Here is a 27,135-nt window from a genome sequence, read left to right on the forward strand (position 1 = left end):
ATCTAGATTTTTATACACTCTAAATATTAGACATACTGTAAAGAGGAAAGCTGGCTTCCTTTGGTGATAATTCATATAGAATAACATCTTATAATTCTATTAGCACTAAATCTTTGGTGCAATCCATTTTATATCCTATGGAAGAATAGATCCCAATGCATTTTAGTGGAATTTGCTCCTGAGCAAATGTATAATCATAACCCTCCTGTGTTGGAATTTAGATTGCTTTTCCTTTTGACATTTAAACCACATCTGCAGTAAAAATGAAGACAGAAGTCCACCGAAAGAGAGATTTATTTTCAGTTAAAACACTTGCTTCATTAAAACCACATGTCTGTAACTAGCACATGAGCAAACATATGAGTTTAGGCTAAGGCATATGGTGCAAAAGCTGTGCTGACCATTGCACTTTATTTTTAAAATAATATTAGCTGTTAACAACCATAGTATAGTCATAGATTGACTACAGCAAGAGTTTTGGGTGTGAATGGAAGTCTTCTCTGATATACAGCAAAGACAAAGCCGATTATGGAATGTGTTCTAAAGGATTCCTTGTTTGGGAGATGTTTTTCTCTTTCAAATTTCAAGAGGCATTTCTAATGCAACCAGGAAGCACAGATTTTTGAATAGCAGAAATTTGTCATTAAATGTTCATTTTTATTCTTTCCAACACAGTGAAATATTAGAAATAAATTATGTGTAGTATAGTGGGAGAAGCTGGCAAAGGAAATAACAAGTTTTAAAAAGGACCAGATAAGGCTAGGGACTCCTGAGAAAAAAGCATCCTCCCCAAAATCCCCCAATGCTCCTTTGAGTCAGAGCTCAGAATGCTGCTGATAATAGAGAGTGTAGAGACTACGGGTGCCAGAGGTGGAACACACAGCCCTCTATGTGGGCATGCGCGCCATTGCCAGCTGCTGTTCCAGGTTCCGTCATGCGCATTTCCTTACACTGGCAGTAATGTGGATGGCATTTTAGGGCATTATGTGCACAAGAAGACGTGCCTGAATATAATTTAGACTTCAGTATTAATTAGCTTTCTAACTGACCGATGCTACAAGCTCTGAAATAACAGGCCTTAGCGCGGCAGCCAGCTGCTCTTCCGGGTTCCAGCGTGCCGGAAGAGCAGCTGGCCGCCATGCGCATGCACACCAGCCAGCTGCTCTCTTCCAGGTTCCAGCGCTCCGGCACACGCACATGTGCTCCAGTTTCAGCACCCAGTGCCGAAAATGTTAGCCATCACCGCTATAGATGATGATCTTGACAAAGTTAGGTCAGATCTGTGTTTCCTATGTGAATAAGTCAATTGGAAGGAAGGCTCTCTGAGGGGACGCTTTTAAGGACTTTTCGAAAATGGCTCTTCTAAAACAAAACTTTTTAAGATTCCTTTGTGTTTATTCCTCTGCTTTCTTCTGATGACATTATGAAAACAAGTTCAAGTTGTTAGAATACCAATTAAGTTGAGCTACACATGGAAATTGAATTAGGAACTTGGCCCAGCGTCCATATCATGTTTCTATAATCATCCATTGATTATAGAATGTAAAATGAATGTTACATGAATGTAAAGTCCTCTGAGCTCTACTTTGTACTTAAACAAATGTTTTTGTTTGACTTAGAACAAAGTGTTTAATTCCAGTAACATTCACAATAGATGTTTCTGAACCAATAGGCACATTTTAAAGTTTACGAAAACATTATGAGCTTGTTGCCAAGAGTCTATGATAGTGTGAGTTTGCTTCCCACCATTCTTCTAATTGTCCAGGGTCCAGGTTTTTTTTTTTCTTGACAGGTTTCCAAATAAAGCACTGGAGCTTCAACAGATGCCTTTATTTTTAAAGAATGACTTTTGTGGTAAATGGGGCATGCTTGGAAATAAAAGATATTGTGAGTGGCTGTCACTTTATTTTTCAGCTCTGTTCATTCATAGCTTTCAACTAAGCATGGGAAGCCAGTATAAACAGCAAACTGGGGCTGCAACAAAGGCAAATTTTGTGATATACCCATTTGCGCAGGGATTAATATTTCATCTCATTTCTTCAGATGTTTCACGATGTGTGGCAGAGAGGAAATATACCCAAGAACAAGCACGCAAGGAGTTCCAGCAAGTATTCATCCCAGAATGCAACGATGATGGGACTTACAGCCAGGTTGATTGAAACAATTTTTGATTATTCATTTGATCTATTTCTTTCTGTGCTTAACTCTCTTTTTGTGACCACTGATTGGTTCTAAAGTGCTCTGTGTTGTTTCTGAAATAAAAACAGCTCATAAGAAGATATCTAACTGTTAAATTCCTAAGTTCTGAAGGATGTTAAGATGAAGATCTCATGCTACTTCCAGCAGCATTGTGAAAGTGTCTCCTGTTTCCTGTCTCATTTCTTGCAAGTGTTGTAAAAACTCAGCCAGATATATACAATGATATCCAATGTTGCGTTAGTACATTTCTGCTATTTTTGATTGTCTCCTCCTTTCCTCCACCCAGTAGAATCCTGCTTGTTCTCAAAAAGTAGTTTGGAAGTTTGAGGACTCTCCAGAAAAAGTTGTGAGGATGTATAGCAATCTGGAGACTCCATCTCAATTGTAGATGGAAGAAACTCCATTACATTGTAGATGGAAGAAACTCTACTAAATGCAAAGTTGCAAACATGTTATGAGATTCTATTGAAATTTGGGTTACCATCTGTTGAATTACTTATTTATTTTAGTTAAAAGTGAATGCTTATTAAGCAGCACAGCCATATTACTTATGGAATTTTATAGCACAAACTGTGGAGTCCTTGGTATTCTCTGAGTTTGGTTGTTTGCTTACAGACGTTTCACTATCCAACATCATCAATGCCAATGACTGTGAAATTATATATAGTAGTTTGTTCTGACAGTATTGATGGGAGTGTAATTTTCTCCTTGGCAGTTCCTTGATTAGGGTATTGTTTTCTGCTTGATTGTTTGGCTGGTATTAATCCCTGCTTATTTGAGTGTAGGATCCCTAAATAAGAAGTTTTCATTGTATCTTTGGATTGCTAGTTAGTGTTCATGGATGCATCCTGTTAAGTCTTCTGCCAGTCTGTCCATATAGTAGTTGTAACAGTCCTTACACTGTATGTTGTAGATGACTCCTATTTTTTTTTCTTGGACTACTAGGTCTTTTAAGATGTTTTGGAAGACTTTATTTTGTTTGTATTCTCCAGTGATGATGTGTGATTGTAATTATCGGTTATTTTTGATATGTTTTTGATGTATGACAGTATTATGCTTTTCATAGCTTGTGTTGGTTGTGCTGTAGTGGATTAATTGGTCAGGCACTTTTTAATTAAGTTGCATGGATATACATTTTTTAGAAGATATTAAATAGATGGTCTCTTTTTTTTCTGTCTTATGTTGTGTTGTTCTGTGTTGCTGAAGTACATTTGTACTCATCTGAATAATGTTTTTACATAGATCTTCTTGTGGGAGATTGGATTTTTATTTTGGTAATTGAGTTCTGGGGTAGTGCGGGTTGTCTATCACAAATTAGTATGAGTTCTCTATCAAACACAGTAACACAAAAAGAAGAAAAACACGAGTCTACAACATATAATAGAAAGACCTGTAACAGCTACTTTGCAGGCTAGACAAGCAGAGGATTAGCAAAGCACATTCATGAACACAAACTTGCAATCAAAAGACATGATGAAAACTCCTTAATCTTACAACTCATGGACAGTTTCAACCATAGTTTCTTCTGGAAACATTCTAGACCAGACTACATCCAAAAAAATAGGGAATTCCTGGAACCTTGGCATTTAGACAAATCAGTCACTAACAGATATATAGAGACAAATCACATTTACACGTCATTCAAAACAAATAATAGAAGGAGTAAAAAGCAGACTATACCCAGATAAGCAGGGATAAATATCAGATAAAAAAAATCAAGCAGAAAACAATACCATAATCAAGTAAGTACCAACAAGAAAATCACAACCAATATTGTCAGGGCAAGTTATGTATGTAAACAGGGAACAAACCCCACACCACAAATATTGATGTTGTTACCTAGTTGTGTAATGAAATGTTTGCAAGGAAATAATCAAGCACAGAGAACTCCAAGGATCTCCTTAATTAATGGAGTGTTAGGATGAATATCCACTCCACACTTTAATAGAGCGGACAAACACAAGAAAGAGATGCTTGTGATTTGTGAACAAGGAGCCATGGGTCTTAGTTTTTGCATGCATTGTGTAAATTAGCGCATATGAAGTATTTTGAATCAAAATGTATGGTCCTGTGATGCATCTTTTCACCTAGTTAAAGATCATGACAATGACAGTTTTAGTAGAGTATTTATTTATAAAATTTATAGGGCATTCATCTTACCTCAAGGTACTTCTGGGCAGATTATATAGATAGAACAATGGCATTTATTTATTTATTTATTTATTTATTTATTTATTTATTTATTTATTTATAGTAATTATATTCTTCCTGTTATTTATGAGCTCAACACAACACATGTTGCACTCTCTCCTCATATAAACAACCTATTGAGAATCCTAGGGCTGAGAGGGAGAATAGCTGTCCCAAAGTCATCCAGAGAGTTGTTTTTGTCTGGAGTGGACCAAAGTCTGGGATTTCGTTGTCCAACTTCATAAACACTAAAGCAAACTAGTTCTCATTCCACCATTGGTTTGTGCTTTCGGAAATAAGGGAAATAAGAGAAGAGTGCTCTAAAGCGGCAGGTTTTTGGAGAAATATTTCTTTACTGGTATTCCCTCACGTTGACGAAAAGAAATGGACAAGCTTAATTCATATTACATCACCATACTATATTAATTTGTGAAAGGTTGTGACTCAATTTGAAATTGAAATTCAACACACTCAACTCTGGTTGAACAAGCAACTCATTATATTTTTCTATCCATGCAAGTTAGGGGGAAAAAATGACTGAATGAGTTGTCACTGAATATCCACCGAAGATATTATTATGTTATTCCGCAATCAGATCACGGGGTTCAGCTTTTGTCTATTCTCATTCAAGTTTCAAGCTACAACCATTTAATATAGCCCATAAAAACAAATGAGCCTATTGATTTTGATATGATACATGGATTTTGCAAAAGTGTGGAAAGGATGGTTCCTTTTTTTTTTTACAGGGTAGTGCCACAGATATAGATACTAACTGGAAAAAAATCAACACTATCTCTCAAGAAAAATGAGATATTATTTTCTGCGAGTTTCAAATACTTGACATTTTTTCACAGGTTCAGTGCCACAGTTACACAGGCTACTGTTGGTGTGTCACCCCTAATGGTCGTCCAATCAGTGGTACAGCTGTAGCACATAAAACTCCACGTTGTCCAGGTAACTATATAAGCATTATTGTGGCAGAAGATGTTCTTCCTTTTCCTTATTTTCTATCATGATATACTGAATCAAAGTATCCAGATACAGAAGCTAACCTGCCAAATTAAGTATTTGGTTATTATTGTACCTTTCTATTCCGTTGATTCTACTGACAACAAATAAAATGTAGAATGCAAAAAGAGATAATTCCAAAGCGTACTGAACAATTAACAATTAAGAAATAAAAGATTGTCAAGTAAAATGATTTACTTGATAGAGTCAAGATCACGTGAAGTTTTAATATCACTTTATAATGCCTTGGTAAGGCCACACTTGGAATACCGCATGCAGTTTTGGTCGCCACGATGTAAAACAGATGTTGAGACTCTAGAAAGAGTGCAGAGAAGAACAACAAAGATGCTCAGGGGACTGGAGGCTAAAACATATTACGAACAGTTGCTGGAATTGGGTATGTCTAGTTTAATGAAAAGAAGGACTAGGGGTGACATGATAGCAGTGTTCCAATATCTCAGGGGTTGCCACAAAGAAGAGGGAGTCAAGCTATTCTCCAAAGCACCTGAGGGTAGGACAAGAAGCAATGGATGGAAACTAATCAAGGAGAGAAGCAACCTAGAACTAAGGAGAAATTTCCTGACAGTTAGAACAATTTATCATTGGAACAACTTGCCTCCAGAAGTTACAAATGCTCCAACACTGGAAGTTTTTAAGAAGAGATTGGACAACCATTTGTCTGAAATGGTATAGGGTTTCCTGCCTGAGCAGGGGGGTGGACTAGAAGACCTCCAAGGTCCCTTCCAACTCTGTTGTTCTGTTCTGTTCTGTTAAGTGAGGGCTGAATGCATTCTCCACTTTGGGAGCAACTTAGTTGAATGTCAGGTAAATTACTCTCTAACCTCAGGAGAGGAGGGAAAGAGGGAGAGAGCCAGCCAGACAGCCAGCAAGTTTGATATAGCAGATGATGCTCAGTCTAGAAACCGTGAGACCACCAGTTCTAGTCCAACCTTAGTCATGAAGCCAGCTGGATGACCTTGGGCTGGTCACTGTCTCTCAGCCTTAGGAAGGAGGCAAGGGCAAACCACTTCCAGAAAAAACTGTGCCAAGAAAACTGCATAGGGCTAGTCCAGAAAGTCAGAGGAATCAACAGTGTGTGAAAAGTGGGCCTTTGTGCACGTGCACACACACTCATATTAAAAAAAGAAATCAGAAGGGCCACTGCTGCAGATTTGTAAGAGGTGAACCTTCAGATAGATAGCTGCTAAGCCATTTGGGGTTCTGAAAGTGCACGTTACCACATGCCTGGTTAACGATTTCCAACCAGTGATGAACTTCAATTTTATGTGTTCCCTGCATCATACCACTGATCAGCAACCTAGCTGTCCCATTTTACACCAGTTGCAACATCTGGATACTTTTCAAAAGTAGACCAAGTAGAGAACTTGCAATAGTCTAATTTATATTTTGGCTATTTTGGCGCCTCACAGCACATTAGATTTATTATACTTTCTTCTTGGTTTCTGTGAGGTTTGGTTTCCTATCATTTTAGTGGAGCCATGAACTTTATGTCACAGAGTAATAGATAAGTGTATTTTAAAACAATAAACCAATTTCCTGCTGACCTTATTTTAAGAAGTATAATTTAATAAATCTTCAGTGCAAAATTCAAATGACCTGAGTATGACATTCAGGCTGCAATTCTATATTTGGGATTCTGGCATAAATTTTATTATGGTCAATTATGTGCATTCATAAAAAATGACAGCGGAATTATTCTGTGGGAGACGTTTGGATATGAATAGAGGATTAGTGTTCTCCAAGTTAGTTTTAGATTTTCAATCCAAACTAATGCCTGTAAACCTATATTTTATTCTGACTGTTTTGTAGATGTCTGACTTTTCCAATATTACTGTTTTTAAGTACAAAATTGGCATTTTTATAAATGCAAAAAAAAAAAGAAGAAGAAAAAGAAAAAAATCGCTGAGGACAAAACAGTTTCCAAACAGGATAGTTTTGGATCATCTTGTATTCACGTGGCAATTATCCATATTTTGGTTTCCTCAAAAGAAAAAGTTTTCCCATTATAGTGCTTCAGTTCTGAAATACAGAATGGTTCCTTTACAGATTTGCTCTTTGGATATCATGTTATCAGTATTTATAAGACACTGATTGAAAACATTATTATATTTGTCCATCATATGATAGCTTCTGTGGATTACAAACTACTAATATAAATATTATCTTGTTGCTAAAGACCAACAAGCATAATACTAAATAAAAAGACATTTCCCAAATAATTTGAGATCTGCACAGTTCATAACTGTTCCTATTAGCACAGTTGTTTACAGTATTGAAGCAAAATGTTTATCCTAAGAAATCTTTGACTAAAGACTGAAGACTAAGATGATTTTGGCGAGAGTTGAATGCTGTATGATCAAATTCCTTTTCTATTTCTTATTTACTAGTTTTATTTGGAATCCTAGTCGATGTACATACTGTTAACATGTAAGATAAACTTCAAGAAAAAAAGATATGGTCTTAGAAGATCAGCAATGGGAATGCTTATAAGTGTCATGTTATATTGAGCATTGTATCTGGAAATAATAGAATCACATGTCAACTTTGGGGAGAAAAAAGTATAAATTCCAAACAGCAATCTTTAATTCTTGTTCTGAAAGACGGTGTTTAATTAAAACAGTGTACATTTCCTTCCAGTTTTAGACCCACATTCAGATTTGTCTCAGATACTATTATTAATAGTATTGCGGTTCTGTTGCTACCATTGGTGTGCTTTCAATATTCCAAGTAAATATTTTAAAAAACCTCTTATCAGGTGGGAAAAAATAGTGAGTTGAAAATGTAAAATACTATTCCCTCCTCCGTTTCTCTCTGTCTGTCTGTCTGCCTCTCTCTGTCTTTCTGTCTGTCTGTCTGTCTCTGTCTCTTTATAATCTATCTCTATCTATATTTCAATTATATATTAATAGATTGTATTTTTATATTGTACAGTACTCAACTCAGTTTGGTGATCCTTTAGATGTAGACATGATTCTTGGACAAGTGACCATGGTTGGTCATCTGCAGGCTTGGCCCTGTGCATCCTGTCTTATTAAAACAGCTGAATATTTGGATAAGTAAAACAGGGCCATGTTCAGGAAGGGCTATGGAAGAAGGCAGCATAATACTCTTCATGGAGAAAAAAAAATGTTTGTTTTTCATCAGTATTTTTATGCAAATTATGGAGCAAGAAAGCACACAGTCATGGCTATCAGGTATAAGCCCACAATCTATAAAATAGATATCATGCAGCCACATTTCAGTGTTTGCTAGATTGTTCATCAGAATCATAATTGCCCCAACTCAAATGGTGAAGGAATTTTATTGTTCTCTTAACTCATTTGTTTTCAGTCTGCCAGGTATAAAGGTGGAATTGATCATTGCAAACAAAGGAGCATATAAATGTATCTAATCAAATGTGACGGGAAGCCTTAACAACATTATACCATGATATACCATTCTATACCAGATCACTCCCAGTGAAACAGTGATAAGAACTTCAAGACTAAATCCTGCACTTTACCCCTCTGATACCTCTATGGATCTTCTCTTTTCTTCACCCCCCCCTCCAAAAAAGTGGCTGATATATTAGTAAAACTGTCCATGTTCACAAGCATCTAGTATTAAAAGATATATTTCCAATAGAGAAAGCGATCTGGAGGAAAGAAAGGAAAATGATCTCATTCACTAATTCTTAGTTACAATATTTTTAAAGGCCAAACAGAAAGCAGTTGAAGGAGAGAAATCAATAAATAAAAAGTAAAGTTTCCCACTGATCTAATGGAGTAATCTTGATCCATCTTTCTCTCTTCTGTAGCCTGATGGAATGGCTGTTGCCAAGTGGCACTTGATGGAGAGAGGAACATGGCTTCTCAATATATTAGATGGCAGCTGTATTTCCGTCAGGAAACAGTTTCCTTCAATTTGGGGTTTTGGTTTGGTTTGGGGGAAGAAATAGCCTTGGTTATCCTAATAAATCCCTTGCCCATAGTAATTCCTTTGATGTGTCAATAAAATGGTTTCCAGATCTGAAGGATTTTCCCCCCAAAGGCAATAAATGGAAGATCTAACAACAGCAGGCAATCCTCTCCAACCAAATAAGTTCCAGTAAATTCAGCATATTTTAGAAGATTTTTTTTTTTGAATGCACATATGAGCATGATGTAGCCAAGGTTTAGTGTGAATTGGAGAGAATTTTGACCATTGGAGATTACTCGGAACATGGTATTTTTGCAAAGTGTAACTAGAATAATGTACTGGTAACTTGTACCAACCACAAGTTGTAAAGTAAATTTGATTGAAGCCACTCACACAGATTTCTGATAAACAAAAACTTATTTTATGAAACAGGAGCTTGTGACGTATGTCTTTTTGGATCACACATTTCACATAGAAAGGAATCTTTCACAAATTGGAATTTCAATTATCAGGACGGTATTTTGTAGTAGGCAACTATTTATTTAGATGGAAGTATGTGCATATTAAGTTGCTATACTTTTTGTGTTTCTTGCACTCTTTTGGATCATGACTTTTTTTAAAAAAAAAAACTTTAAAGTTGAAGAGCAAGAAAAAAAGCTTATTTAAAAGCTTACATACCTCCAGCCTAAATTTTTACAAAATAATTAATCACCAACTGCATTATCTAAGACTCGAATCTTTTGGATTTTCTTTCTTAATTATTGGGCACTGCCAATACTCCTATCTATTACCACTGTCTGGCTATTCACTGTTTGATGGTCTCATTGAATCTTCACTAGATTTATTCAGGTTATACCCATTAGACCACCCACCATATTTTATAACTAATCCAAATCTTCTTGATTCAAGCTTCTGGTAAGTAGTTTATCAATTGACTGAAATCTCTGATAATTTGTATCAGATTGTATGCTGGCAGTAGTGTAATTCTTTGTAAATAGCATTCCTGGTTGTTTTGATTGCCACTATTTCAACTTCATCCAGGTAAAACCATTTAGATAATTGTATATGGAGAAGTGGTGAAATCCAATTTTTTTTACTACCGGTTCTGTGAGTGTGGTGTGGCTTGCTGGGCATGGCAGGGGAAGGATACTGCAAAATCCCCATTCCCACCCCACTCCTGGGGGAAGGATATTGCAAAACCTCCATTCCCACCCCACTCTGGGGCCAGCCAGAAGTGGTATTTGCCAATTCTCCGAACTACTCAAAATTTCCACTACCAGTTCTCCAAATTGCTCAAAGTTTCCGCTACCAGTTCTCCAGAACCTGTCAGAACCTGCTGGATTTCACCCCTGATATGGAGGTTTTCAGTTATCCATGGTTGTCCCCAAAAGTCCTTTTTTAAAAAATCTCCAACAACTGGACTTCCTTGATTTTTCTTGAAGACATTTCATTTCTCATTCAAGAAGCTTTTTCAATTCTAACTAACTGATGGGAAATGGAAAAGATTTATACTCTTTCTAGTATAGCTAGTTATTAACTCTCTGTTGTTGAAACCATCTGGGTTTACAATGGGAATATAAATAGCAACAGCCCTTAGATTTATGTACTGCTTCTTAGTGCTTTATAGCCCTCTCTAAATGGTTTACATCCCTACCAGTTGATTAGAACTGAAGAAGCTTCTTGGATGAGAAGTGAAATGTCTTCAAGAAAAAATATTAAAAAGTCCAGTTGCAGTTTGAAAGAAACACTTTTTCGGGAAATTTAGCTAAATGGGAGTGGAATGCACACTTGGTCTAGAAGTTTTTGTTTGTCATTATTTTCAGCTTAAACCTATTTATATGCTTTCCTTTCTTATGTACTCTCTGTTGAAGTACAATCGGATAAAAAGCATTGTTGTGTTGTAACTCATAATAGGGAGGCAGACCTCTCCATGAGCCATTAGTCTACTATTGTGAAAGCACTTGGACAACTCGAGAGATACATCTTAAAGCAGATCAGCGTCATTGGCTGCGTAAAGTTAAATGTTCCCATCCTCCACAAACTGTTCATTGAAATGCACCAGATGCAACCCAGACATTTTTATTACTCCCAAGTCAAGAGATCAAAATTTAGGGAGCTAAAAGAAATTCCACAGATAATGAGCCTTTGGGAAAGAGAAGGAACTTTTGAAACAGGTGTTCAATTATTGCTGAAAGGTATTGTTCACTAAGTTTTTTTCCCCTACAATATCTTAAAATACAATGCACATGCAATATGTCTTCCTTTCTTTTGTAAAAGTTTCTGACTTACAGTGTATAGAATGACACATTATGAAATAAAAGCCTTATTCTTTTCTTCTCCATATTAATAAATGCCTAAACAGTGATTTGCCTGCTGCCTTTGACATTTGGTAACACAACCCAATACTTTCAATGCTTCTTACATTACATTGTTTCTGCTCTACTTTTAGGGTCTCTAAATGAGAAACTGCCACAGCGTGAAGGTACAGGAAAAACAGGTAAATATCATACTATTTAATATTGTAGATTATATATGTATAATCAGTCTCCATTAAATAGGAAAAGTTGTTTTCTTTTATACAGATTCAATATATTTCAGTGGATCCCAAAAAAAGCAACTCAGGCTTCTTATTTCATTATTAAGAGCCATGGTGGTGCAGTGGTTAGAATGCAGTACTGCAGGCTACTTCTGCTGAGTGCTGGCTGCCTGCAATTTAGCAGTTCAAATCTCACCAGGCTCAAGGTTGACTCAGCCTTCCATCCTTCCGAGGTTGGTAAAATGAGGACCCAGATTGTTGGGGGCAATATGCTGACTCTGTAAACCACTTAGAGAGGACTGTAAACCACTGTTAAGCAGTATAGAAGTCTAAATGCTATTGCTATTAAATTTAGGATTAATATCAGACCTGTCACCATTTATTCCTATAAAAGTTTGGAGTTATCCTTTAATGAAGTATTTGGACTATCTGATTTTTTTCCTCAATATATTTCAGTATGAACTGAGAACAATGGTACATGCTTCCTTGATTAAATACTTTTTTTTGCTATATCTAGATGAAAAAGAACATTAGTTCCTTTGCATTGCGCTTAAAATTGGAGGGTATTGATCTGTGCATTGATGATGTTACCTAGTATAGTAATGAAATGTCTCAAGAAAGCTCAGAGAGCATCATGGACTTGGCTATTTCTTGGGGAAACTTGAGGTAGCACTTAGAAGTCACCAACCTAATAAGATAGCCTAGCCCTAGGCTATTACAGAGTAACCGGCTAAAAATTGTCCAGAGGGATTCAAAGCAACAGCTTGAAACCCAGGCTTTTTACACTTAGGAGTTAGGACTCAGTATTTGACTCCAAGGGATGCATGCTATCTTTTTCTTTTCTTTTCTTTTTTCTCTCCCCCCCCCCCATCCTTCTCAAAGGGAACAGGCTCACTTTGTGAATTGTTAATGTTCTGTTGAGATACAAAGAAAAGTCAAAGGCTTTGTTAGCACTTCTGGCTAATAGGGGAGTGCTCATGGATTTCTAAGCTTTTACATGAGTTTATAGCAGAGGTGAGTTTCAGACTCACCAATTGGTTCTGACCAATTCTGGTAGTGGAAATTTTGAGTAGTTCGGAGAACCAGTAGTAAAAATTCTGACTGGCCCCACCCCCATCTATTCTCTGCCTCCCAAGTCCCAGCTGATCGGGAGGAAATGGGGATTTTTCAGTAACCTTCCCCTGGAGTGGGGAGGAATAGAGATTTTACAGTATCCTTCCCCTGCCACGCCCACCAAGCCACACCCACCAAGCCATGCCACGCCCACCAAGCCACACCCACAAAACCGGTAGTAAAAAATTTTGAAACCCACCACTGGTTTATAGGTCTTGTAATATAGGGCAGGGGGGATGATGGCTTAGCAGTTAAAACACTGGGCTTGTCAGCTGGAAAGTTGATAATCCAGGTTCGAGACCTGAGCACCATGTGATGAGGTGAGCTCTCCTTCTTGCCCTAACTCCTGCCCACCTAGCAGTTCGAAAGCATGCAAATGCAAGTAAATAAATAGGTACCACTTCATTGGGAAGGTAATAGTGTTCCAGGTGCCTTGGCATATAGTCATGCTGGCCGCATGATCACAGAAGGGTCTTTGGACAATGTTGGCTCCCTTAGCTAAATAATGGAAATGAGCACCGTCCCATAGAGTTAGACATGACTGAAAAGGGGAAACTTTTATCTTTCATATAAGACAGAGTTAGGCAAGATGGAACTTTTGTTGACCTTAGCCAATGTGGGTGAGTAGTGAGAGATAATGGGGACTTCAGCACATATGCTGATATATGGGATTCTGATCAATTCATATATATGGGATCATGAGTATTTCCTTCCCCTCCTCCTAGGGAAAGGGATAAATTAGGTTAGTTTGCATTTTAATGGGAATTTAAGTAATTTGTAGTCCCTGAAATAATATGTGTACAAAATGAAGTTTTCTTTCAGCGTCTCTTAATTTTATTTTGCCATTTAAAAATATAGGTAAAATGCCTATATGTGTGTAACATTGTGTATAGCTATAAAACTTATGACTTGAAAGAAATGTTGGCAAAATAATATGCCTACAGGTGCATGTTAGGAAAAATGTACATAATTATATGTATTAATTCTAGTGCTGAATTGGTATTTTTAAAAGTTGTAACAGAAACAGGATGTAATAATGGTTTGGCAAATAAAGAGAGACTGGGGAAATCTATCAAGTTCAGTTTCATTCAGTCCTATACATCCTCCATGCCTAAATTCATTGTATCTATTTTCTTTTTGTGAATTGTTACAATTCTCACATACCATTCACAGTCAGTTGGATTTGTGCTGAACTTAACAAACTCTTCGCTGCTGCTTTCTGAACCATTCTGCATCTTTTTCTAAAATCTGCTCTACTTAAGATTGAACTATAGAGATCTCTTTTATTCAGTCCCCTGGTAATGGAGGTTAAAATTTCTGGCTAGGACTTATTATAATAAATTAAACTGATGGATTATATTCAGAGCCAGTTTCTTTTATTAATGTTATCTCTTTATAACATTTTATCTGTCTATGTTAAGATCTTTCATATATCTGTCTGGACCAGTTTACCTCCAGTGTAGCTGGTAGAATTATGCCCAAGATTAATGGGGATATATATTCAAGTTTATTTAGTTTTTTCTTTTTCTTTTTTTTTCTTTATTTGCTTTAGTGATTTGCAATGAAGTGCCCAAGCTCAGGAAAGCTGAGTTATGTAATGTCAATTCAACATTACATAACTATTCTTGATTTATGCTCCTATAGGAACCATAGCACCCTTAACCATTTCATATGAAAACACAAGTAACTTTTCAACTGAGTAACGTGAGCTGTGTATATATGCTACTTGAGGGCAATTGCTCTTTCATACATTTGCTAGGCAAATATGTCAGCTCCAGATGTCAATTAACTTTTCTAAAGAAACTCAATACAGGTCATAAATTAGAATTTTTAGTACAACGCAAAGTACTAAATATGCTATGTAGTCTTTAAACTTTGCCTGAGTGCTGAGTCAGAGGAGCAATGAAGAAAGAAATCTTATCACCAGCCTCCAGCTGCACGCTGTGTTTGAGACACAGGGGAACAAAAGCAGGTGTGAAGCTGAATGTTTTCTAAAGCAAGGTTCTGCTTGTGTGTTGGTTGTTTCTGAGGCTGACCAGCTGCTGCAACTCATATTTATTTAAGCTTGGCAGAATGCCTGTTAAGGTTTAATACCTCATTACTTAAATATCTAGAACAGGGGTGTCAAACTTGATTTCAATGAGGGCCGGGTTGGCCCTCAGGATTGTGTTTGACCTTGGGGAGGGGCAGGAGCAGTGGTGGGTTGTTACTGGTTTGCCCCAGATTGGGCGAACCGGTAGTGGCGGTGGCGGGAGGCTCCACCCACCTGCCCGGATGTCTCTGCATATGCGCAAAAGCGTTGCGTGCACACATGAGCACACGAGCGCCCATGAGCAAACCGGTGGCGATGGGATTTGAATCCCACTACTGGGCAAGAGGGGCATGGCTGGGGGGCATGGCCAGCGGGGCATGGCCAGCTCAATGTCACTCATGTTCGGTGCACCTGTGGTGGCCTGAGCGCTCTGTCAGTGAAAACAGGCTCCCGAGCTAAATTTTCAGCTGCAACGGCTTCCTGCAAACCTCTGCCAGCAAAAACGGAGGTCAGGAGGGCCCTCTTGAGCTCCATTTTCACTGGCAGAGGCACCACGGGCCGGTCCTTTGCTGTTTCCAGGGCAGTCCCACAGGCCAGATCTAAGCACCCCGTGGGCCGGATCCGCCCCCCGAGCCTTGAGTTTGACACCCCTGATCTAGAATGACACTTAAGAGTCATACTGGGATCCCAGTTGACCAGACAAAGCCAACATAGATTCTGAAAGATTGGGGCATTTTTACATTGAAAAGGTTTTCAGAAATCAAGTCATGTTGTTTCTTATATTTTCTTTATATTTCTTACATGTTCCTTATATTTTCGGTCTTTTAAAACATGGATGCAAATATTTAAAAATGGAATTAGAACTTCAAAGTACAGAAAGTGCTTATTTAGTTGCCTATAATTTGCTTTAGGATTGCACGGAGCTTTCTTTTCCATATAGAAAAGAATTATACATAGAATTGCTGCATTCAGTTTTGATTGCTCTTCTGGTACTTACATTTTAAAACACTGCTGCTATGCAGACTGTCCACTTGTTTGTGGGGGCTACAGGGTGAGAATCCCATTAGATGTAATGGAGATATCAAGATAGCTCTGTGCAGATAATTCTCTATTTACTTGCCCCTCCATGCAGAAGTTAATGGGATAGTGCTGATGGCCTCCATGGACATTAGGTGAGAAAACTAGGCAGTAGTTACATGAAATACATGAGAACTTTGATAGCTGACTCCTCATTCAAAGGGTAGGCGTGAAAACCAGCTATATTTTGCCTAAAAGATTCCTTAGGTCTACTGGCTATCCTATCATTATTAAATTTGAGCTTTTTCTGGCAAGCAATCATTATTAATTGAGCTACTTTAAAATCCAGTCAGACTGACACTGGGAATTATATTCCATCCTATCTAATGGAGTTGTCTATTTAAATACAGTGATTCAATTTTTGGGTAAGAAAAATCATTGGCCTCCCACAGATTACTAACAATATTACTTACGGCATCTCTGGTCACAAATTCCACTGATAATTAGCCCAACTGCAAAACACAATATTGTCGTATAGTACTGGACAGAGAAGATTTTGATAACGATATGACTATGATGTATTTTGTGGGGCAAGTTATCTACCATTAAGGACACTAATGAAAACTTTCTGGTTGAGTAGACAAGGGAAATTGATGCCCCCTGAGATACAGATAAATTGTAACTCCCACTGTCTATGGATATTCACAATCATCCAAAGGATTTTTCCAAAGGACAACTAGACTTTCTTGTTTTATTTTTAAAAACACTAGAAGTTCCATAGGTATCCATTCCCAAAGTAGAAAGAAAAACAAATAGATAAAATAGAGAACTGTAAAACCCCATAGGCTGATAGTTATCTTAGACATGACCACCTTCTTCTAGGAATAATCAGCATTTCAGCATTGTTTTACTAGCAGAATAAAAATAACATATAAGCAATGATGGCACAGTGGTTAGAATGCAGTATGGCATGCTAATTCTCCCTACTGTCAGGAGTTCAATTCTAACTGGCTCAAAGTTGATTTAGCCTTCCATCTTTCCGAGATCGGTAAAATGAGGACCCAGATTGTTGGGGGAAGTATGCTGACTCTGTAAACCACTTAGAGAAGGCTGTAAAGCACTATGAAGCAATATATAAGTCTAAGTACTATTGCTAATTCAGCTTTCATAGGACAATTGGGACAGAAGACTCAAGTAAAATATTATTGAGGGGGTGCCCAGATATATTTTGTAAATGATATATGCAATGCATATGCAGTTACTTTCTTTTTTAAAACACAAAGAAGTTCAATGTCCATTTTTAAAAGGCATCATTTTTCATTTCTTTAGAGAATAAGGTGAACATTTATGGCTTTTTATTTAGAATTGACTATTAACCAAATAAACACAACATTTTCCAACCCTGCTTTTTAGATGTAAATGATAAAAGCATTATTTTACAAAGTTTTATAATTTGAGGAATATTTTCTCATATATTGTTCTTTTAATTTGTACGTTATCACTCTTGATCTCTTCATACTGTATCTCCCCTTGTTGAGTGAGTTAGAAAGATGGAGAAGCCACCAAAAACACATTGCAAGAAGCTATCTATCTATCTATCTATCTATCTATCTATCTATCTATCTATCTATCTATCTATTTAAAAACCCCAAAGTGGAGTGTGTAGACAACCAAAAATTTGGTACATAGTAATATTGTTTTTGTTGCAGTCTATATGTGGGTCATTTCTTACAGCCTAGTTTGTAGGATGCATAGAAAATATTTGAGAAATATTTGAATTGTTTTCTTATGAACATACAGAAATGAGTCGTACCTTTTAGGTGTACCTTAGCATCTGATTTTTAAGATATTCTTTTGAACTCTTTTGACAAGTATCTCTAACTAAAAGAAGGAAGGTAATTCTTTTTGACAGAAGCATATTGTCAAAAGTATGTTTTAATCAATGCATTTTTCCCATTATTTCAATTAATATCTCACATTCAAGGGATTCAAGGTAGCTAACAATTTATGAACAAATAAAAATAACAAAAATTGAGCAGTCTTTTAAATATAAAATCATTTAAGTTATGTCAGCCTTGTAAATAATTCAAGTCCCAAAATCTTTAAAGCTCTGCTTTAAAATCCATGTTTGAATTATTAATATTTTTTACTGCTTTGTATTTTATCTAAGTATTACATTTGGGTTATATACTCCTCTGGGTAAATATATGCTACCTAGATTATACCTAGGTTATATGCTACCTAGAGTAAATAAATACATCAAAACAAATATGAGATGTTTGTGATTTTTCAAAGTATTATGACTTGTGCACACTTTTATCCATTTTCATGGATGTGATGCACTTATAAGGCAATATAAGAAATTTCTAGGTTGGATTGAATGGGGTTACTGGAATTTTCTTGTTCATGACAGAAACCCTCATAAATGCTTCTAATTTAATCAAGACTGTGTCTAAATGCTTTGAAATACTTATGCGTATAATTTCTTATGTTCATTTGATGTGTGTGGTAAAAAATTGCAACTGTTAATTTATTAACTAACAGTCATTTTTTATATGTGTGCACTTATTTAGCTTACTTTCATAATTGTAGTCTCCTTGCAAATCTTTTCCATTCTGAATTCAGATGATGCCTCAGCTCCTGCATTGGAGCCTCAGCCCCAAGGAGATGAAGAAGGTGAGAATTTATAGAAATGGGAAGGAAAGGCCTTGGCAATATTAGCTGAGTTCTGTTACAAACTGTCTATATGATATTAGAGAAATATGGCCAGGGTTTATTTTTTTTTAATCTCTTCTGTGAGATATTAAGTCACTTCCTATTTCTGATGAAATAGATTCTAGTTAATAATCTAGATAAATTTTCCTCCAGTTGTGTTCGACTATAACCATGATAATGCCCATGTCAACCCTGAAGCGAACCTGGTTGAGGCCATCTTTGAGGTTTCATGGTTGCAACAAGGCAAAGGAGAAAGGGAGGGGGAAAATTAGATAGCTCGGCTTGGCTGTCAAAATAAAAAGTTTTCTTGTGGGAACCAAGGTTATTCTAACAGGTGGCTGAGAAAAGGAGGAGTGGAGTAACCAAGCAACCTGCCAGCACCTCTATTGGATAATGTGACTGATGACTAGGGGCAGGGAGGGAACTTTCACTTTTTAATTAGGTGAAAACTGAGGGAACTTTCTGAGTCAGTTTTCACCAGTTGTGCCAACATGATGTATCCAATAAATTGTTCTTTAAGGAATCTACCTGCCTCAGAGTTCTGTTTTCAATGGCTGCATTACTTGGAACACTGACTTTAAACTGACAACCCAATCATAACTTGATTAGACTTTAAAATAATACAAGGATCTTTTATTGCTTTTGAAGCTGGATCACTAAAAGGATTTATAGAGGATTTTTAATTATAGTAAGTCATTAGACTAAGATGTAGGAGATACCCAACAGCCCCATTTGCAAGGAGAAAGCCAAACCCTCTAAATCATTCACAAAATTATAGATAAATGATAGACTGACAGATAGATGTACAGACAGATAGATGCTGTGCATAAAAGTATGTTTAAGCTGTCGTTCTTGCATCTAAATCTACACTCCTAATAATCTTGTGTTTAACTTCGTTTTGGGTGAAATAAATGTAATTCCTTTTTAAATTGTTATCTTTCAAAAAGTGGCAGCTTTACTAGCATTGTTTGTGATTCACCCTGATTATTCAGACAATCAAGGTTGTTTCTGGGTTTATGCCAGGAATGTTGGCTTTCAGGATCATAATTTGCTATTAGTGTAAAATAAAGCGATTTAACACGAATATTTGTTACATGTACTGGATTTATGCTGAAATATTGTCATGCTACATTTTCTAAATACTTTCATAAATAAGAGTGTTCTGTCATATTTTTACATTTTTCATTTCCTTGAATTAATATTATTGTGGTAGCAATTATGTTTTCCATTCTAACAGTTTGATTTTGTTCTTTATTGTTCTAGATATAGCTTCTCGCTACCCTACATTATGGACTGAGCAAGTAAAGAGCAGACAAAATAAGACCAATAAAAATTCTGGTAAGCATCTTAATTAGCAACATCTCATCATCAGCAAACATTCATATTTTCTAGTTGTCTTGATTTCTGTTTGGTCAACAAGGCAGAATAAACAGACTATACAGTAAATCAAATAAATAAATGATCTTAATATCAGTTAGGTTATACAAAAAAGGCTTTTCCAAGGTGGTTTTATCTTTGTATATTAAAAATGTGCTCAGAATTAAACTCCATCAGGATATTATTTTTATATGTTTCTAAATTATATGCTGAGGGGTTCACATTTACTGAGCTTGGTTTTTTTTCTTGCAGACGTTTCATTACCAAGCTAGGAGAATCATCAGTGTTAGTAGTGAGCAGGATTTGCTGTCATGTTGCTTTCTCTTATGATTCCCTACCCTTTGCTATTATTACCATGGCTAAATAAAAGGATGGGGGAAATATTTCACATTGGCTACCTATTTCCAAGTAGGCGACAAAAAGGAAGGACGTTTGGTGATTAGAAGGGAAGAATTTTGAGGATGAATATGAGAGAAAACCAGAAATTGCATTCCAGATTGGATATTGATAAAAAAAAAAAGAATTATTTGCATGTTTCGTTGAATTCCAGAAAATGTTTTTTAAACACTGTTCTAGAAAACTGTTAGTTTTGTTAAAATTTAGCATCTACTGTGCTGGTTACAAAAGCTTAGACACAGTCACTGAGCAACACAGAAAACAAACAGCCCCTTTGATCTTGGCTAAAGACCAATGAAGACATAATAGAGTCCGGGGCAGCAGCAGGTAATATCGGAAGTGAAGGTTCTAAATAGTAAAAATTATGGAGGTTAACATCATTTGAAGCTCCAAGCAATTTGGCAACTACACAACACCTTCACCAAGTTGTTTCCATCCACCCATAGCCTCCACCATTGCCTCACATTGTCAGCCATGTAATTTGGGGTGGGTAAGTCATTTTCTTTTCATTTCTACTCAACAACTGCAATACAGCTTCCCTTCCTCAGCTCAATCAAAAAATGTAAAGATACAAACAATCTGACTAGTCTGATTATAAAACTACATCAAATTTCTACAGTCTTTCTCTTCTTTTAATATTGGACAGTCTTTCTCTTCTTCTAGTATTTAGTATGTGGAGGTTAATCATGAAAGTTTTTCCATATTTCTTGTTTTCTCCCGTTACAACATAAAAGACTGAGGGGAAAAAAGAAAAAAAAAACCTTTGTTGATACAAATAAATTGGTGAATTGGAAATTTGTTGCTCCTCCATCTGTGAGAGAAGACAACATTTTATATTTCTGAGAGGATAAAAATAAAGCCAAGCCATAAAAAGAGCCTAGATATAATTCATTGTAAATATTATTTATTTCATCTTTATTACTCTGGAGACTATTTATGGCTAAAGCAAAATAAGTGTTATGCTTGGAACCAATTTTAATCTCATATGTAAAAATACAGGAGGCCACAAGTCAAACAAAATAATAACCAATCCCTCTCCATAGATATCGTAAAAATCAGCTTGACAACTCATCCCTATAAGCTGTTCACAAGTACCAAGACATGCTCTATCATTACAGAAAATGAGGCAGCTGGCTAAGATGGTAGATTCTGGATACCATAAAAGGATAGGAAACCATCATTAAATTGTATTTTTAGTACCAGGAAATGTAATTGTTTTCTCTGACATTAAGTCAAAACCATCTGGCTGGTTTGGAAACTATGAATTCAAAATATATTTGACTGTCATGATATGAAGAGACCAATTTCTTGGGAAAAGCAAGAAAGTACTAATTCCTTGTACGGCCTTGATTTGGCAAAGCTTGGAGCTTGTTTCCAGCTGGCATAACTGTTGATATTAGTATATTTACGTTAGTGTTTTTCCTATAACAAGAGTTTAAAAAGGCGGTTATGTAACACTGAGGAGAAAAGAAATCAAAACTATCATGATTCCTGTCCTTGAAATAGAGAAAAGCATTGGAAAAAAGGTGAGAGGAAATCTCAGCATAAGATAGTAATATATTAGGCCTAGCTGCTGTCCTGCAATTTTTTTTTCACTCAGTTTTTGTATGACTATAAAAAAAAAGAGTAACTGCTAGAATCTTGGACATGTAAGCAACTCTTGTTGAGTATTTGCTTTATTCTTTATTCGATACTGAAATGGTATATAACATAAATATGTTTGCTTTATGTCTCTTCTACTTGCTTGTCCTATGCAAATAGATAAGCCTTTCCAGACCTCCCTAGTGTTGCTTACATTTTGGTTCACAAAAATATACACATTCAATATTTCTACTATCTTCAAAAGTCTCATTTTACGAGCCTTTTCTTTTAACTTTACCTATTAACTCAAAATTCTTGCAAAGTCTCCCTTCTGGCATCCCTAGATTGTGCCTCCCATCAGGAATAAAGACCTTCCCACCCTAAATCTTTTTTAAACTGTTCTGTTTAACATCCAAATGATACAATTTCTGTTCAGGATGTTCCAGGATTTTATGGAATCTCCACAGTTGACATGTCTGCCTCCTTTTTCGCAAGGCCTCTTTTTGTAATAGCATACATTAATTTAATGTCAAAAGATAGTAATCTTCTCTAAACTATTTTTAATTACATTATATGATTTTTCTGCAGCTTCAGCCTAAAATAGCAGGGCCTTTTGATTTTCATATGTAAGATATGTTGGTTTTCACAATTTATTAGACCCACGGTCTGAAAATCAGAAAAGCATCAGAAATCTGTCAGACGCCAGGAAAGGCTTATATTTCAACTGAAATACAGAGTGATATCTAATGGTGTCCACTTATCATTAAGGAAATAGTCTCCTACCATTTCAACTCAGAAATCTTCTCTGAAAGGATGGAAGCTTGAGCTAGCCAATTTTGGAGGAGAGAGAGAGGGGCTACTGCTGGAAAAGAATGATTCATTTTGATAGTGGAAATCCACGTTTACAAATCTGAATCCAGTCAATTCTTTTCAAATGATAGAAACATATAATCTTATTCAACGTTATGGGTGTTGAGGATACAATATCTAGCTTGTGTTGATGTACTTTCATTTGGAAGACTGTTCTTCACCTTCATCCAGCTTTCTTTCCTTAAATAAAATTGAAATAGTTGATTGGTAAAGCTGGACATGATGCTTTCTCTTTAGCTTGCAAAATTAATTAATTAAATAAGTAAATAACTAGCTATCGCCTCATGGAGGAAAGTCTGAACTAAATAATGCTTTGACAAGTGAATGCTGACTAAGTTAGTTGCGTAGACAAATTATAAAACGCACAAACTTCTGTGCATGCTATGTGGTAGGGAAGAAGCAAAGCTGAAGCAAGCAATTCCAATATTCATTTGTTGAATAAGTTACCCTTGTTTGTTTGAAAGTTAACAGGGATGGATGATACCCATAAAAGTAATCCTACATCATTTTGTTTATAGCTTTAAAATAAATAGTTAATAAAACAGCCACCATGGAATTTTAAAGGGGACTGTGCAAAGTTTCTGAATTCTATTAATTCGGCTTTTTTTTATACTGGTATTTAGCTTTCTACTAAGAACTGCTTCCTGGAATCTTTTGCAAAACAATTATATGATAGATAGCATGGATATACGGGCTGAGGGTGGGAACCAGGGGTGGGTTCTACTTACCTTTACTACTGGTTTGCAACAGGGCCGCATGCTTGCTTCGCATGCGCAGAAGCATTTTGATGACATCTGGGTCGGTGGGCGGAGCCTCTCACCGGTTTTACTATCAGTTCTATGGAACTGGTGCAAACCGGGGGCAACCCACCACTGGTGGGAACCATCGTTGGCCTGATTACCCTAGAGTTGCCAATGATAATGCTGCAGTAGCCATTTTACTTTCTCATGATATTAACACTGAAAGGAAGGACTTGCCTTGCAATTGCACATGACACATTATTTTTAATTGTACCACAACACTTTTGAAATGATCCTGTTTGTTTGCTTCAAATCTTACTTTAAAAAAGCAAACATTTCTCAAAGAGGTTTAGCCAGTTTTCCTTCACAATGAATCTGAAGGAGAGACAAGGGATTCTTTGATAAACAGTGGGAAAAGGTTTCTCCTCAGACAGGATTTTTGATCGGATGCCCTCCAAATATGGTGGATTTTGATCCTTGTAAATATTCTTGGGTTTCAGTTCCATTAGTTGTAGGGATCGGAATCCAATGAATCGGAGAAGAGCTATGTGATGCAAATCATGTGACATGTAGTTATCTACTTAGTTTTAAGTAATTTTAATATTGTAGCTGTCCTGCAATATTTCTGCCTATTAAAAAATAAAATGGTGTTCAGATCTGTTTTATACTTTCAGCATGATTTCAGCTTCGCTACATTGACAGAATTGTTCGTGTCTCATAAGCAAAGCAACACTCATAAGTTCTTTAGAGGACTTACCTCAGTTTAGTTCAACTAAATAGGGAATCTGATTCTCCCTTGTATGATGTATGAAGTTAAAACTCATAAAGCACTTCAGATGTACATTTTAAAGTGTGGCTAAAGTTTTTAAGAAGTTACTTTGTAGCCCTGAAAGCAGATCCAACAGAATATTTTGCCAGCAAGGAAAGCATCTCTTTAATTGAGTTGATTCTATTAAATCTGTTAAAATAATTTTTGTCTTAATTCTCTGTATCAAAACGGAATTTTGAACTCTTAAAGCTGTATGTTTTTAGTTTTTCAGTAGTTAGGACAGGATATGGGGAAATACATATCAAGGATCAATTTTAGGCTAAATTTATGTCAACTGTAATAAAAAAAAGTTTGCCTTATTAGGAGACTGAGGACCAGTTTCATTATTGCTTTGACACTGCTTTTCTTGAAAAAAAAATAACCATTTAGAATTAGTTTCTATTTGAATTATCCAGCCAAAGGACTAGGCATTTTGGATTTTATTTCCTTACTACAAAAGAGTTCAGATTAAGTGTGAGAACATAGAGGAAAGACATTGTGAGGCCCAAAACAAATAAGTATTTATAGCAAACAGGCTAAACAATATTGCAGTAATATGCCTCTCAGGAAAAAGGTTTGGGGTGAAAACCCAGCCATTTTCATGATTTAAGCCATGGCCTCCTTGCAAAACAGATCACTTACTGTTTATTTATCTGGAGTGTTTTCATTGATATGAGACATTTTTGTGGCCAGTGAAAGATTAAAAGTGTCTGTATTCCTTCCAAGTCCGATAAAAGAATCATGTCAGATATTTGGGCTGAACACATATACAGTTTTACCAAGCTTCTTTCTTTTATTCTGCCTAATTTTAGTTGGTGAGATAGATATCTCATGTTTTAAAGAAAGCCAGGATCCTAATGTTGCCATAGAAGGAAATGCTAGCTTGGATTTTTTGATTATTAAAAAAGATGACCAAACCTCAATATATAGACAGCATGCCCTTTGTGAAAAGGACTGCCTCAGTACAAGCAAACTGTTAAGTAGTTAGAAATCTAGAAGGGGAGATGCACAGGTCCTTTTCTATTCTCACTTCTGTGTGAGGTGAAGGAAACGGAGACAAGACTGAAGGGCCCCAGTTTACATGTCTAGAAATTAGCTGAATCTCTCTTTGCAGTCAAGTACAGTATCATTTATGTATCATCAAGATCAGTGAAGCAAAAGATATTGTTTCTCTACTTCCTCCTGCTAAAAACAGATCCATGAGTTTCAATAAAGCATATTTAGTTAAGTAAATCTAAATAAACCCCCTTTTGAATCCTGTACTTATTTTTATCTAAAGATATGCCCAGGATAAACTAGGATTACAACCAGGTGCTAACTTGAGACTGTCCCATGCACTGGTTTTTTTCTTTTTCTTTCAGATAGCCCTTGTTTAGTGACTGCCTCATAGAGGAGCTGTTCACAGTTATTTATTATTTAGCATATGATGAGAACATGACAGAAGAGAAGTAAATATATAAACACAACCCACATAACTTTATACAAAACTTCTAAGGGAGTATGGCAGTGGCCTCATAACTGGATGTCCAATTCAGCTATCCAGGTGATCGCATGTGTTGTTGCTTCGTGCAGATCTTATAGGGAACCAGCGAATACATGTGAATGCACAGTATGTTTAATAGTTTGCATTTCAGCACCACAGTTCACAGTTATGATGGTGATAAATGGAAATGAAGAATTCAAGTTTTGTTTAAATGGATGCGTGTATTGCTTTTTTAAAAAACATATTGGTTATTTTGAATTGGCCTTTTAAAGGAATTTTCTTCCATTTCCAGAGATGTCTATATGGCATCTGGTTCTCATCTATTGCTGAGCACATTGTAAGCCGCCCTGAGTCTTCGGAGAAGGGCGGCATATAAATCAAATTAAAAAAAAAAAAGAAGAAGTATGCCTGCTGTATGTTTTGGTACTGAATATCTGAATCAGTCTTCTCTGTACCTGAGCAGAAAAGATAAACTAAAAGTGCTCCTGTTCTGAAAACAAACTGTCTTTTTGTTTAATGAAGCTGTCATAGCAGAATTTCCATAACCTACTGATAAGTGGCTCTCTGCTGCTTTTACAGTTGATTTAGAATTATGGAGGACAGCTGAGGAGAGCGAAAGTATCTTGCAGATCGGATGTTTAGGAAAGAAACACCTTTGTATTTGACTAGAGTGCACTAGAAAATGAATTTGACAATCTACCCAAACTCTGGAATGGACTTTGCATAAAGTAGAAGTTCAAATTCATTCAAGTTCAAAATGGACACTGATAGAAATGATAAGTGAATATTGTAACATTTAAACAGGACACAGCAGCTGTCCTAATGCTTAAAAGATGTCCAAAATATGTAATGGAATTGGGCAAGACATTCATCAGTTAACAAGTTAGCAAGCCCGAAGAACCACTTCTCTAAGCATAGCAGCCAGCTTGAGCCATTTGTGGATGGGGTCAAAAAAAGTCAAGGTATGACCATGCAATCAAAGCATCATCCCTTTTAACATATGTTAATGCAGGTAGAAAAAAAGACAAGGTTTCAATTGTATGACCTTCCAGCCTGACCTTTTTGACTACCTCCAATGGATACCCCAGCAGCCCCCTTCTTTGGCAAGCTTATGCACCTGCTTTCCTCAATTGTTTCCCCATCATCAACTTC

General features: G+C 36.4%; 1 protein-coding gene across 8 annotated transcripts in view; it reads left to right on the forward strand.

Moving 5' to 3' along the window:
- SMOC2 (SPARC related modular calcium binding 2) overlaps positions 1-27,135 on the forward strand; it is a 129,879-nt gene that overhangs the window by 49,758 nt on the left and 52,986 nt on the right. For 4 of the 8 annotated variants that reach the window (XM_034428420.3, XM_034428422.3, XM_087882922.1 and 1 more), the window contains exons 3-7: positions 2,044-2,150; positions 5,244-5,343; positions 11,765-11,812; positions 18,639-18,689; positions 19,992-20,066. In XM_034428420.3, the coding sequence (XP_034284311.2) occupies positions 2,044-2,150; positions 5,244-5,343; positions 11,765-11,812; positions 18,639-18,689; positions 19,992-20,066 (381 nt within the window). Of the gene's footprint in view, positions 1-2,043; positions 2,151-5,243; positions 5,344-11,764; positions 11,813-18,605; positions 18,690-19,991; positions 20,067-27,135 lie in introns of all 8 variants that reach the window. The other 4 variants (XM_034428417.3, XM_034428419.3, XM_034428418.3 and 1 more) reach the window with 1 other exon arrangement.

The sequence above is a fragment of the Pantherophis guttatus genome, chromosome 1 (assembly GCF_059756535.1).
Source record: "Pantherophis guttatus breed Tessera chromosome 1, ASM5975653v1, whole genome shotgun sequence".
Lineage (NCBI taxonomy): Eukaryota > Metazoa > Chordata > Lepidosauria > Squamata > Colubridae > Pantherophis > Pantherophis guttatus.